The sequence below is a fragment of the Pinus tabuliformis genome, chromosome 5_2, assembly GCF_031772625.1.
Source record: "Pinus tabuliformis cultivar Carrire ecotype Pingquan chromosome 5_2, CPIR1, whole genome shotgun sequence".
Taxonomy (NCBI): domain Eukaryota; kingdom Viridiplantae; phylum Streptophyta; class Pinopsida; order Pinales; family Pinaceae; genus Pinus; species Pinus tabuliformis.
The window spans coordinates 918359474-918372791 of NC_142306.1; the positions used below are offsets into that span (position 1 = coordinate 918359474).

At 38.7% G+C, this 13318-nt stretch overlaps 1 protein-coding gene across 1 annotated transcript; it reads left to right on the top strand.

Annotated features, from left to right (window-relative positions):
- The first annotated feature begins 268 nt into the window (after positions 1-268).
- LOC149162274 (uncharacterized) lies at positions 269-3882 on the top strand. The gene is made up of 2 exons (XM_089435661.1): positions 269-3122; positions 3268-3882. The coding sequence occupies exons 1-2, from the start codon at positions 362-364 to the stop codon at positions 3708-3710; spliced, it is 3204 nt and encodes a 1067-aa protein (XP_089291787.1). The 5' UTR covers positions 269-361; the 3' UTR covers positions 3711-3882.
- The last annotated feature ends 9436 nt before the right edge of the window (positions 3883-13318 follow it).

The window sequence follows — 13318 nt, forward strand, 5'->3', positions numbered from 1 at the left end:
AACACATATATTAGTTTTTTTGAATAAATAAATTTTATATTTTAAAGCAAACGACCAGCAGTTCGTCATTTGAACAAAACCAAAAATAACACCGTCTGGGTAGACAAGATGGACGACTTGCGGTCAATAAAGAAAGTGGACGATATGAGTTAAACACGCCACGTCTTAGTTCAAATGGACGAACTGGGTTAAGTTAAAACCACTTGAGTCAACTAGAAAACGAAAATCCACCAAAATCCTTATGACTCCTTATGCCCTTACGAAGGAATTTCACAAATGTAGTTGATATCCACAATTGCCCAAACCCTCTGAAATATTTTTGTAATTCCTTCATTTTATCGATCGCCCATCTGAGGAGCCGATGGCACCTTCCACGGATTTCATCCTCATCACCTCCACACTCATGCTCATCTTTCTTTCTGCAAACGCCCATCTTCTTCATCATCATCATGAGAAAAGTCGTGAGCGACTGCAGGTCGATATAGAAGCCCTGCAAGCATTCAAAACCTCCCTCACATATGATCCTTCTCACGCCTTGGCCAACTGGGATTTTACTGCCAATCATGTCTGCAATTGGACTGGTGTCACCTGCCACCCTCACAAACTCCGCGTATCTGCCCTAAATCTCTACAACATGAGCCTGCAAGGGACTATACCTCCACATTTGGGCAATATCTCCTTTCTTGGCGTGTTGAACCTCACTTTGAACAGTTTCTCTGGCATAATCCCAAACGAATTGGGCAAGCTCCGTCGCTTAAAACGTCTGTTCCTCAATCAGAATCACTTGATTTCGTCCATTCCAGAGGCTTTGAAAGATTGCACATCTCTCAGGCTGCTTAATCTGTCCAGCAATAATTTAACAGGGACTATTCCCAGTGGTCTCGGCGAATTGCAAAACCTGCAACGTCTTTCACTGTTTGGTAATGGATTGACTGGGAAAGTGCCCGAAACCTTGGGGAATTGTTCTGCGCTAGTGAGTCTGGCTCTAGGATGGAACTTCCTTATTGGCACTATCCCCTCTCAGCTTGGTTTGCTCACTCGAATTAAAGGTCTGTTTCTTTCAGTGAACCAGCTCAGTGGAGGAATCCCGCCTTCACTGCTTAATTGCACGGAGTTACACGACTTAGTGTTGGATGACAACAGGCTTACCGGAGAAATCCCGTGGGAGATAGGTACAAAGCTCTCAAATTTAGAAATTCTGCTGCTCTGGGGAAACGAATTAAACGGTACCATTCCGAAATCTTTAGGAAATTGCTCTCAGCTTTTACGTCTCTTCCTCTCTGATAATTTCTTAACGGGAGGCATACCTCAGGAATTTGGAAAGCTCCGTCTTCTACAGAAACTTGGGCTTCATGATAATCATTTGTATAGTGAGGAATCCATTTCCATCTTTGGAGCACTTTCAAACTGCACCAATCTGCAAGCACTCTCTCTTGGCATCAATGATCTTAAGGGCGACTTGCCTGGAAACATAGGCCGTCTTTCTCAAAATCTGCTTTATCTCGATTTGTATGGGAATCGTTTCACTGGTAAGATACCCCTGGAGATGAGCAACCTCACTGGATTGATCGAGTTAGATCTAGACGACAATTTGCTCTCTGGAGGCCTTCCTTCTACACTTGGAAGGCTTTCTGCCCTTCAGCTGCTGCACCTCGGCAGGAATAACTTGGAAGGTAATATACCCTATCAATTCAGTCAATTGAAAGCTCTGTATAAAGTGAACCTTTCTCAAAACGCCTTTTCTGGAGAAATTCATCATGTTTTTGCAAGTTTGCAGCAACTAAGAATATTAGATCTCAGCTATAACAAGTTCAGTGGTAATATACCGGATAATGATATAGGGAACTGTTCCAATCTCGAGCTTCTGGACCTCAGTTACAACCAGCTAAGCGGCGTGATGCCATCCAAAGTGGCTAGCCTTCATAACCTACAGTTCTACATTAATGTCTCACATAATGCGCTCACAGGAAGGGTGCCTGCCGAACTGGGAGGAATGCAAATGGTTCTCGCAATTGATCTCTCTGACAATAATTTTTCAGGGAGCATACCCAGCCAATTAGTGAATTGTGCTGGACTTGACTACCTTAATCTTTCTCACAATTCATTGGAAGGCACGATTCCGACATCAATCGATCAAGTTGCAGGACTTCAAGATTTGGATCTCTCTTTCAATAAGCTTTCCGGTCCCCTGCCTAGCTCTATAGAGAAATTACAGAAGCTTACGCATTTAAACTTGTCATACAATAACTTCACAGGAGAAGTACCATCCTCTGGAGCTTTCAGAAAACTGAATTTTACATCATTCTTAGGAAACACTGGACTCTGTGGCAGATGGATAGAGTTACCTCATTGTAAATTGACGACAAGGCACCATCATGATTCCAAAAGAAGGGTAGTTATCTTGGCCACTTCGGTTGGCTTAACTTTGCTATTGGTATTTTGCGTAGCCTTCATGGTTTTGATATATTTTCGTAGCAGAAAGTCTGCATTGTTGGAAATTATTTCAGCGAGATTAGGGAGGATGCTGAGGAGCCAACTCCGTGAGACGAAGATTGTAAGTGAGGAAGAGTTGAACAGAGCAACTAATGGTTTCAGCCCGGATAACCTAGTGGGGCGTGGCGGCCATGGGTCAGTGTATAAGGGCGTATTAGACAACGCCACAATCGTTGCTGTCAAAGTTATAGAGTCTGCCACATCAGGAGATGCATACAAGAGACTGATAAAAGAATGCAAGACGTTGGGAAGAGTCCGCCATCGGAATCTGGTGAGAATGGTGGGCGTATGCTCAAGTTTGCAGGTCAAATCTTTGATTATGGAGTTCATGTCGCAGGGAAACCTGGATAAGCATTTGCATTGTAGGGAAAATAATTGCAGGTTGGATCTGAAAAGACGGCTGAGCATTCTCAAGGACGTGGCCCATGGAATGGCATACCTTCACCATCACTGTTCTCCGGCCATTGTTCATTGTGATCTGAAACCTTCCAACGTTTTACTGGATGATACAATGACGGCTCATGTTGGAGATTTCGGTATTTCACACCTCATGAACGATTCAACAGCAGCAGCAGCCTCAGGGGACACCTCCAGTCATGTGATCGGGTCTGTTGGTTACATTGCACCAGGTAAACACTGATACACTAGATTGATTGAGCAATGTTGTATATGGGAAATATTTGAGTCAGTGATAAAGGTTTTATATATAAATGCTGATATGGGATTATATGTGAGTCACTAATAAAGGTTTTATATATATAAAATTGGTTACAGAATATGGTACAGGAGGCCGCCCGTCCATGAAAGGGGACGTATACAGCTACGGCATCTTGGTACTGGAAATGATAACGGGAAAGAAGCCCACAGATGCAGTGTTATCAGAAGAAGAGCAATCGTTGCAGAGTTGGGTGGGCGATGCATTCCCGGACAGATTGTTGGAGGTGATTGACACGACTTTGGTGGAGGAGATTAGAATGGAAGAAGAGGATGAAGAACATGAATCACATGACGTAAGTGAATTTATGGGGCATGGAATTGTTGTGCTGTTGTCGAAGATCGGTGTGATGTGCAGCAAAGGGGATCCTCATGAACGACCGACTCTTCGAGAGGTTGAGGCATCGCTAGAGCAGCTGGTAGCCAAAATCCATAAGAATTCAGAAAATGAGTTGAACCGCGTTGGACAGGTGACGGAGGAAGCCATTTCTGAATCTGATTAGGGCTTGTTGTGGAAGAAAATGATTAGTGGTCAGCACATATATTTGGAGGAAAATGATTAGCTTAGATTAGATGAATAGTTCTGCATTTTCTTTTGTTGTAAGTGTGATTATAGGTTTTTAGAAGTAGTTAAATCCAGACATATTTTCTAGTTAATTAATCTCTTATATTCTTATGTGGTGAAGAGATTTGTTAGGTTAATTAATAATGTAATTAAAATATTTTTCTATCTTAAAATAACATATATTATTATTTAATTAACATAAACGTGTTTATGTAATCAAAATAAAATTTCTATTTTAAAATAATCTATATTATTATTTAATTAATATAAATGTGTTTTTTAATTTTTTAATTCAATATGATCAATATTTTAATCGATTTTTTCCTATATGAAATCTTCTTTTAATATAGGAAAAAAACAATATACATTTTTTGGAAGATATGTTTATAAGTTAAAATATTTTTTTAATCATTAAAAATAATGATTATTGATTAAGATATTTTTTAGTAATTCAGAGTGATACTCATAGATTATAATTTATAATATTAAGTGGAAAGAGATTGTATTGAGAACAATTTTATAAATAGGTTGAACTAGTCTATTTTCTTATTATTATCATATTTTTTTATTTTTATTTTTAAGGTTTTAAGAATAATTGTTATTGAACAAAATTTATAGTAAACTAAAAATTATGTATTAATTTTGGGATTTATGTATAGTTAATGGTTTAGAATTTGCACTTTGTTAGCCTATTTTATAAATAAAATTGATATGCTATGTTTTCTTTGTTTGTTATATAGAGATTTCATATAATTATAAAATTCTATAATGATGTAATTTTGACACGCTGACAAGGGCTAATTCATTTATGATGATAGCTTAGACCGTCATTTCCAAAGTTTTCTTGTCAATTTAATAGTGGCCTATAACTTGTATTTTAATATTACTAGTTATTATACACATTAATATTACAACTGGTGGCTATCATCATACTTTGGACCACCACAAGTGGGATACTCAATAGTACATTCATGGATTGACATTTTTTTATTAAACATTTGAATATTATGTATGCATTCTAAATATGTATATTGATTCTTTAAAAAAGAATTGTTTTATTCTTGGGAATAATGCATTTATTCTAGACTTAAGGAAGCCTCAATCTTGTCTATTTGGATTTGTATTCCTAATGTTCGTCAATACTTGGTGGAACTAAAGATAGCCTGCTTAATTTACCTTGTTGTTGGTAGATTGTTTGCAAGGTTTACAATATTGATGAATGTTGTCTACAAATTCCTTTGCCTTTTATTGATCTAATTATGATGGTTTGTCTATGATTCGTGGTTTTTCCCATGTCTTTCAAAAAGATTATATAGTGGCAACTAAATATGAAATTAATATCTTATGAGAAAGGCTCACACAAATGGCTCTCAATTTACTCAAAAATTTCAATCGCTATACTCCTAATCCCATTAATGAAAGTGTAATGAATATGCTTGCTTTCCTCTTGGAATACTTCCAGTGATTCTCCTTGTAAAGGATGTAATGTTTCATTTATAGGAACCTTAAGGGATACATATATAGTAGTTACTTCTATGTTGAAAGCTACAACTCCTATCAAGGAAAGGAGTAGTACTAGTTTTCATCCATTGAGTTCTTGAGTAAGTAATGTAGTTCATAAGTTAGGATTTTCCAATGTCTATTATTCTTTGGATGATCATATTTAGGAGTTGTTCTTTTTTCCTTGTTAATAATATTATAGAAGTATGTCAATGTAATTACTCTACCTTTGACCCCTTGGATTTATTCAATTCAAATATGTATAAGTTATAAATAAGTTATTATGATGATGGGATTCAAACCGTATGAGCTTAAATAAATGAACCGTGTAATTCATATAAATATTTCATGTCAATTCCTAGTGTATATCTCAAGCCCAAGGCCCAACCCATGAGTGGCTACGAATCTAATTCAGCTAAACATGTTTTTTATATACCATGTGGTAGTGCATACCACAATGTACTCAACCTATGTAAATATTATTTCAAAATGTAATATAACTTGGTCCAACATTGCCATGGAGACAACATGAAAAGGGTTATGGTTTCACTAGCAGGGAAGGGGAAAGGAGGCCCAAGGGCAGGGGTATACAACAATGAGCATCAATCACCATGCACATGCCCGAGGATAGTGTTTTCTTTGATTTCATTGCATTGTGGCCTCTTGATCTCATCCAATCCAATCATTTTCGATTATCATTGAGTTGCATTGCTAACCTACAAAAAATAAACTTAAAATGTATTAATGGCCCTCAATTCCTTCTTAATCGTGACATTGAGTGGTGCCTCTATTGATTATTCATGGAGCATCCAAAAACATAACCTACTATCTTTGATAAATGTAACCGTTTAGATTCACGTCAAAACATTTTCCCATGTTGAGGGTATCCTACTTATGCTAAAGAAATTCGTAAAACAATAGTCTAAACATTATACTTTTTGAATTTTTCCTAACTACCTTTTTCTGATAAATTTTACCCAAAATTTGGCTAGAAATTTAAACGAATTTGTGGTTTCACAAATATGAGTTGTTGAGATTTCACAAGTGACATGTGATAGGTTTTTTCAAGGTATTGAATCTGTTAATGAATTCAGAAATGAAATTTAAGCAATGGAAATTAAAACCTAACCAACCATTGCTTAGCCCAATTTTGATGATCTACTATAAAAGGTTTAAAAAGTAGAATGTTTACAATTATTCATTCCTAAAGAGCATATTACTCTCCAAGTTTTCATCATTTTCTAATGCCATACAAAACATTTCCATCTATGTTTGTCAATACTTGGTGGAAGCAAAGATAGTATGCTCAATTTACCTTGTTGTTGCTAGATTGTTTGTGAGTTTACAACATTGATGAATGTTGTCTACAAATTATCACTTGTATTGATCTAATTATGATGGTTTGTCTTTGATTGGTGGCAGTTCATCTATTTATTTGAAATAAAATATAGAGTGACAACTAAATATGAAATTAATATTTTATTAAAAAGGCTCACACAGATGGCTCTCAACTTACACAAAAATTTCAATCCTTATATTGCTAATCCTTATAATGATTCTCCTTATAAAGGATGTACAATGTTTCCTTTACAGGAATTTTAAGGGATGCATATATAGTAGTTTCTTCTATGTTGAAAGCTACAACTCCTATCAAGGCAAGGAGTAGTAATGGTATGCATCCCATTGGATACTTGAACACGTAATGTAGCTCATAAGTAAGGATTTTCCAATGTCTATTATACTTGGATGATCATCTCTAGTTGTTTTTCTTTTCTCCTTGTTGATCATATTATAGGAGTATCTCAGTGCTTATAATCTAGCTTTGGCCCCTTGGATCTATTTAATTAAATTATGTATAAATTGTAAAGAAGTCATTATGATGAGGGTCAAACCATATGAGCTTAAATAAATGAACATATGTGAAATTCATGTAAATATTTCATGTCAATTCCTAGTGTATAGCACAAGGCCAAGTCCCAACTCATGAGTGGTTTGGAATCTAACTGTGCTAAACATGTTTTCTATGTACCATGTGCTTTTACCTTCCAAGATGTACTCAATATATGCAAATATTATTTCAAAATCTAATATAACTTAGTCCAACGTGGATATGAAGAGAACATGAAAAGGGCTATGGAGAGAACTAGTAGGGAAGAGGAAAGGAGGTCCAAGGGCATGTGTTTATAACAACATGAGCATCAAACACCATGCATATGCCCGAGGATAATGTTTTCTATGATGTCATTACACTATGGCCTATTGGTCTCATCCAATCCAGTGATTTTCAATTCTCATTGAGTTGTATTGCTAACCCACAAAAAATGACCTTAAAATATATTCATGACCCTCAATTCCTTCTTAATTGTGACATTCAGTGAAGCCTCTATTTATTAGTCATGGACCGTCCAAAAACTTGACCTCTTATCTTTGATAATTGTAACCATTTGGATTCACGTAGGAACTCCTTTTCCCATGTTGAGGGTATCCTACTTATGCCAAAGGAATTTGCAAAAGAAATAGTCTAAACATTATACTTATTGAACTTTTCGTGAGTACTTTTTTCTAATCACTTTTACCCAAAACTTGGCTAGAAATTTAATCGAATTGTTGGTTTTCTTGTAACCCTAGAGATAGTTCCTAGTTAGAAAGGGTCTAGTGCCCAGGACATCTACAATATTGAAAAAAACAATAAAATATGTGATCAAAGGAATAGACCATGAGAATAACAATGAGTGATCTAATTATGAAACCTATATTTACAACCAGATTAGCCAAGATAAGTGAGGGTTGCAGAGCTTAGGGTTTTTTTGATGGTGCTCGACCCAACAACATGTTAGGGGATCTCCACGGTAATAAGTCCCAACTAGACCTTAGACCATTTGGCATAGGATTCCTAGCAGTGGGCTAGTACGGTATTGCCTTGACCGCGGTTGCACGCAGAGGTGGGTAAGGTGTCCTTTTTGGTAGCAAGGGTGTGACATATTCACCAAGTAAAGGAATGTGCATGAATGGCTCTAACACACGGAACTGGGGTATGAGTGCGCCCCTTAGAAACCAGTGGTAACATGCATCTTGGAATGGAACACACGAACAAAAAAATATCACAAACTAGGAACCTGGTTAGCCAACAATCCAAAGTGATGGTTAAATCAATAGCACATCTCGATAATATTCATACAAACATATATAGAAAAGTCCATACATAGCTGAAATACAATAATAACATATGCATGAAATGTGTTGGCTCTGTTATATTAAGAAAGTGAAAGATCCAATCAGACATATAACTATGACCAACCACTAGTCCCGACAGCGGAACGTTACAATCACTGCCACCTGCTCCTCCAAAGAGATATACTAGCTCTGCACTGTGGAGAAACCAAGACTCACTACAATACATTCTAATCTTTCTCTAAGATATACCTATAGGAAGCTTGGTTCCCAAAAGCCTGTACAATGAGTTATGAGGTTCTATAAATAGCAAAGGGTGCGATGACCCTTGACATTCCCCTTTGTGACTCTTCACCTACCCTCATGACTCTTCAACTACTACATGACTGTTACACTCTACTATCGACACTTGGTCTTTCATTGTTACAACATGTTACATTACAATATGCACATGTACCCATGTGAGACAAAATAGGGTTGACCAAGCCATGTAAGATATCACTAAGAATCAGACAGTTGTGGGAATACCAACTCTTTGACATCCTCGCAATGATCGACGGTGGTGAACTGATGCCAAACTTTGTAGTCTGTTATGGTGTCCACGTGCTCAATGGTTACATCTTACTGAAAGTGCACTCTTGCCCCCGTTGCATCTGGGTACACTGATTTGACACCTTTTTCCAACTCCTCTGATAACATGTGCATCATAGTCTTGAGTGCAGTTGGTCCAACAACATATTGATGCCTAGTGTCTATGCTAATCTCTAAGTCTATGCCGGTGGATACGTGCATTAACTCATCAAAGTACATGTATAGCTCCAGTCAGACTTGGTTCTTTGCTCACGTGCATGCACACAATGACATCTATGCTTTTGAAAACTCGTGCATGTGAAGCCTGCAAACTAGTGATGAGCTAAGGGAGTTCCTCATAGTTCCAAATCTGACTCCTGATACATTCCTTCAAGTCTATTGACTTTGGCTTCATCATCTTTGGAAAGTGTAGTGGGGCTCCATTGCACCTCATTGTCCATGTTTGCATACGATTGACAACAGTGTGCATATTTGACAAGATTCGTGCTCTCCTAGCACAACGTTGCTATCAACTGCTAAGGTGGACAACTGACTTATGCACAGTGATGAATCCAGAATACAACATCTGCATGACTGCCTCGAGGGATGATACTTCATCCAGTATCGCTCTCTTCAACTCTGCTATGGCAGATGATGTAACTTGTTCTCCTCCCTTCTTGGCCACTTGTAACTCCTTATCCATGCGCTCGTTCTCTGCTATCAAGAATCGAACACTTGAGCTGGTGGCTTCAACATATTCTCTGGTAACATCGGCCAATGCTGCAGGATTCTCATGCACATCAAATACGGTCAATCGTTCTTCAAATTTCCTAGGAGATATGTGACCATCCGGAGTGGGCACTCTGCGCGACTGCACAACTTTGTGTTATGACTCGTCGAAAGATATGTTGTTCATCTCCCCCTCCAAATTGCCTTCAAGGATCTCTGTGTCTCCTTGATCGCTTGGGACTTGCTCTACCTCCAAATTTGGTGAAGCCAGTGGGGTGACCTCTTGGTTCTAAGGCATGAGGTCAATATCCTGATCTGACTCTGGCTAAACCATATATGTATCCATCTGCTCTAGCATCTTTTCAATCTCTTGAGCTAAGTGCTACTCCTGTGATTGCTCACCCTATCTGCTCTGTGCCAACTACTCAGATAAGTCTATAACCTATATGGGCAGAGTTTCATAAATATATGCATGTTGCGCCACATACTGTACTTGTCTGTGTTGCGCTTCCTTCTCTCTTATGCACAACTCCTGTTTTTCCTTGAGTTGTCACTTCAACTCCTGCAACTCCTTTTATATTTCCTCCATCCTCTGTTTCTCTCTTAGCCTTTGCGCAAAACTCTTGTCATGTTGTCGCCTCTTAGCCTCAATCTCCAAAGCTTCTTTCAACACAAGTGGATCTGCTTTGAACTTGTAGCCTTTTTCTGCCTCTGCGCTATCAACAACCTTTCTGTTGCCTTGGTCATGCATAGGTATACTACCCTCTTCTATTGATGATGATGTTTATCTCTGAGATGCTATTTACCTCTGTTGTGCTAACCATTCTACAACTATTCTGATCAGTTCATTGAGCCCGGAGGAGTGATAAAAATATCTCCATGGGTCTTCTTCAGGCCAATGATGCACCCCGTGGATCCAAGGAAATTGCACTGTCACACAGTGGTCCTTCGCCAAATAATGTAGGTCATATGGATTGAACTTTTTGGAGCCGAAGGTGAATCTCTTGAAATCCTTTGTCTCGGCCTTAGCATGCTTGAGATTATGTATCTCATATAACCCGATCCACAAAGGAAGAGTGGGCCAATGTGCCTTCTTCTTACTGTGTAGTCTTGCTAATAACCCTATTGAGATGTGATATGAAACCTCTTGCATGACGATCTTGTCCATGGAAAACTTCATTAAAACATTTGGAGTCTTCTCCGCATTGTACATCCGTATGAAGGTGCCAAGGGGTGAGGAATACCAATCTTATATGTCAATCAATGCCTCAATCGCTGCTTGTGACATGCAAGGTGGATCGTGCTCAAATATCATTTTGTACACTCGGGTGACAAAGTGGTCTGACAACTATAAGATAACTCCACGGAAGCTGCATTCAAAAAACAATCTACAATAAGTATGCACATAGGTTTCTGAAGGTGTCCATACCCAACCCAATCCTGAGAACTGTTGACGGGCATAGATTGCATCCAGCATGTAATTAAAAATGTATATCCCTGCTTGGTTACCCTTGGGTTGATGTCGAGCTTCTGTCACCTATTCCTTCAAGCTGAGAGCCAACATGTCGGACTAGTTGCAAGGTCTTCCTTTGCTAGTGAGTGGATCTAACGCAATTACCCAACTATGCGAGAAGGTCTCTTTATTCTCTTGGCCGTATAAGCTGCATGCAAAGATGACCAAGCACTGATATGCCTTCCTCAGTATATTCATCTTGTAAACCTGGTTGGGTGTTGTCCTAAACTTAGTTGGCTCGTTCACCCAACTCTTCAAGATATCTCTTGAGTTTGCACTATTGCTAGGTCTGCTGAAGGGTTTCTCCATTGTGATCACCGACTGTGGTGAGTGATACATCTCTTGAATGTCCTTTGCCCTGAAGGTGGCAAGCTGTGTTCCACTAGCACTTCTCAACACCATTTTCTTAGGATCAGTATGCGAGACAATCCAATGGATCATGTCTGCACATGGAAACATGGGATACCTGCATACAATCTGGTACAAGCCAGACTTGTGAATGTTGACATAGACCCTGAGGTCTTCCAGTTTTTCATCAAATGTGTCTGATAATGTGTCATTGATATCCTACCATTTCATATTGATATCCTCGTCTATGAATAGCTTCGTGTCTTCATAGATAGGCAAGCTCATAGACATTTGCTCAACTGCATCCCTAGTTACACTTTCAACGATGTCCTTTGACCCTGCTCTCTTGGAGGCCATTGAAATTGTAGTGCGGAGAGACGAACAGACACCTGCGATACCTGGAGACATAGAAACTCTCATCGCAAGAAATATGTCATTTGAAAACCAAAACAAGTTTGAGGACTAACATGCTACATACCCGGGTGATTGATTGGGGAGATTGTGCAATTTTCACTGGGAGGCTGGGAGACTGACTGCAAAAAATATGCAAGGCATAGTATTGGCTATCAATAGGCTGAATGACTACTGAAACTACACAATGCATAATAAAACCTGGCCTGCTGAGGACTGAAACTGTGCAACGTGCAATTTCAATCAACGATGACATGCAAACCCAGCAAATTGCATTGCACAATTTATGGGGCCGGCAAGGCACTGCCTTCCAGAATTGCGCAAAGAAAGCCTGGAGTCCAGTGTTGGGAAAAATTTGCATATTTTATGGAGGGAAGGTTGATCCTTCACTCTCATAAATGCGCATTGCTAGCCGGGCAAGGCAAGGTCCGGGCCAAGGCAACCCAGACCTGCCAACAGGCGATTAAAAACATGAAAGGTTATGAATGCATGGAGAAGCTAGGTGTAAACAAGAGTGAATGATCATGCATGAAAATAATGAGTGCAAGATTCAAAAAATGAGAAAACAAACATGTCTGTGAAGTGATTCGCCGCAACAACGACTGTCAGTGCAAAAACAATGTCATGCATGCGACAACAGTGAGATGCAATGAAAAAATTAAAGCAACACTTGTACAAGATAACATGCATTAAAACGACAACAGGAGTTCAAAGAAACCAAGAAAACAAAATTCACACAAAGCGAAACACAAAAAGCAACAAAAGAGCAACAAAAGACATGAAAATAAGACTTACCCGGAAAAATTTGAATTGAATGTGCCCAAGACTACTAGATACGATATGGGATGTCAGAGATCCAAGGCTGATATGAGGAATGAGCTCTGCAACATCGAATAAATAAGTTTTGATGAGTATGAGGCTTATGACGCACATGCCAAAAATCTAGGAAAAAGTGACACTTGGAGGGAATTTTCTGAAACGATCTTTGGAGGTAACCTCCAGCTGCTAAAAATAGATTGCTAAAATCTAGGGATGCTTTTTTTTCTTTTGCTTTTTTCTTTTTCGGGAAAAGCAGCCCATGCATGCAAATCAATATTGCTTAGTCCTAAGGGAACTTGTCAACCTGAAAGAACATGCTACAGTTTGTAAGCCTGGGGATGAAATTTGTGCAATTTATGGGCTGAGAAAGACTGGTTTTCCCTCATGCATTGCACAATTTCTATATTGAATCCCTGGATATCAATCAGAATTTCACATTTTTTGAGCTGAAGCCCAGTATTGGGCTGAATTGCACATTTTCTAGA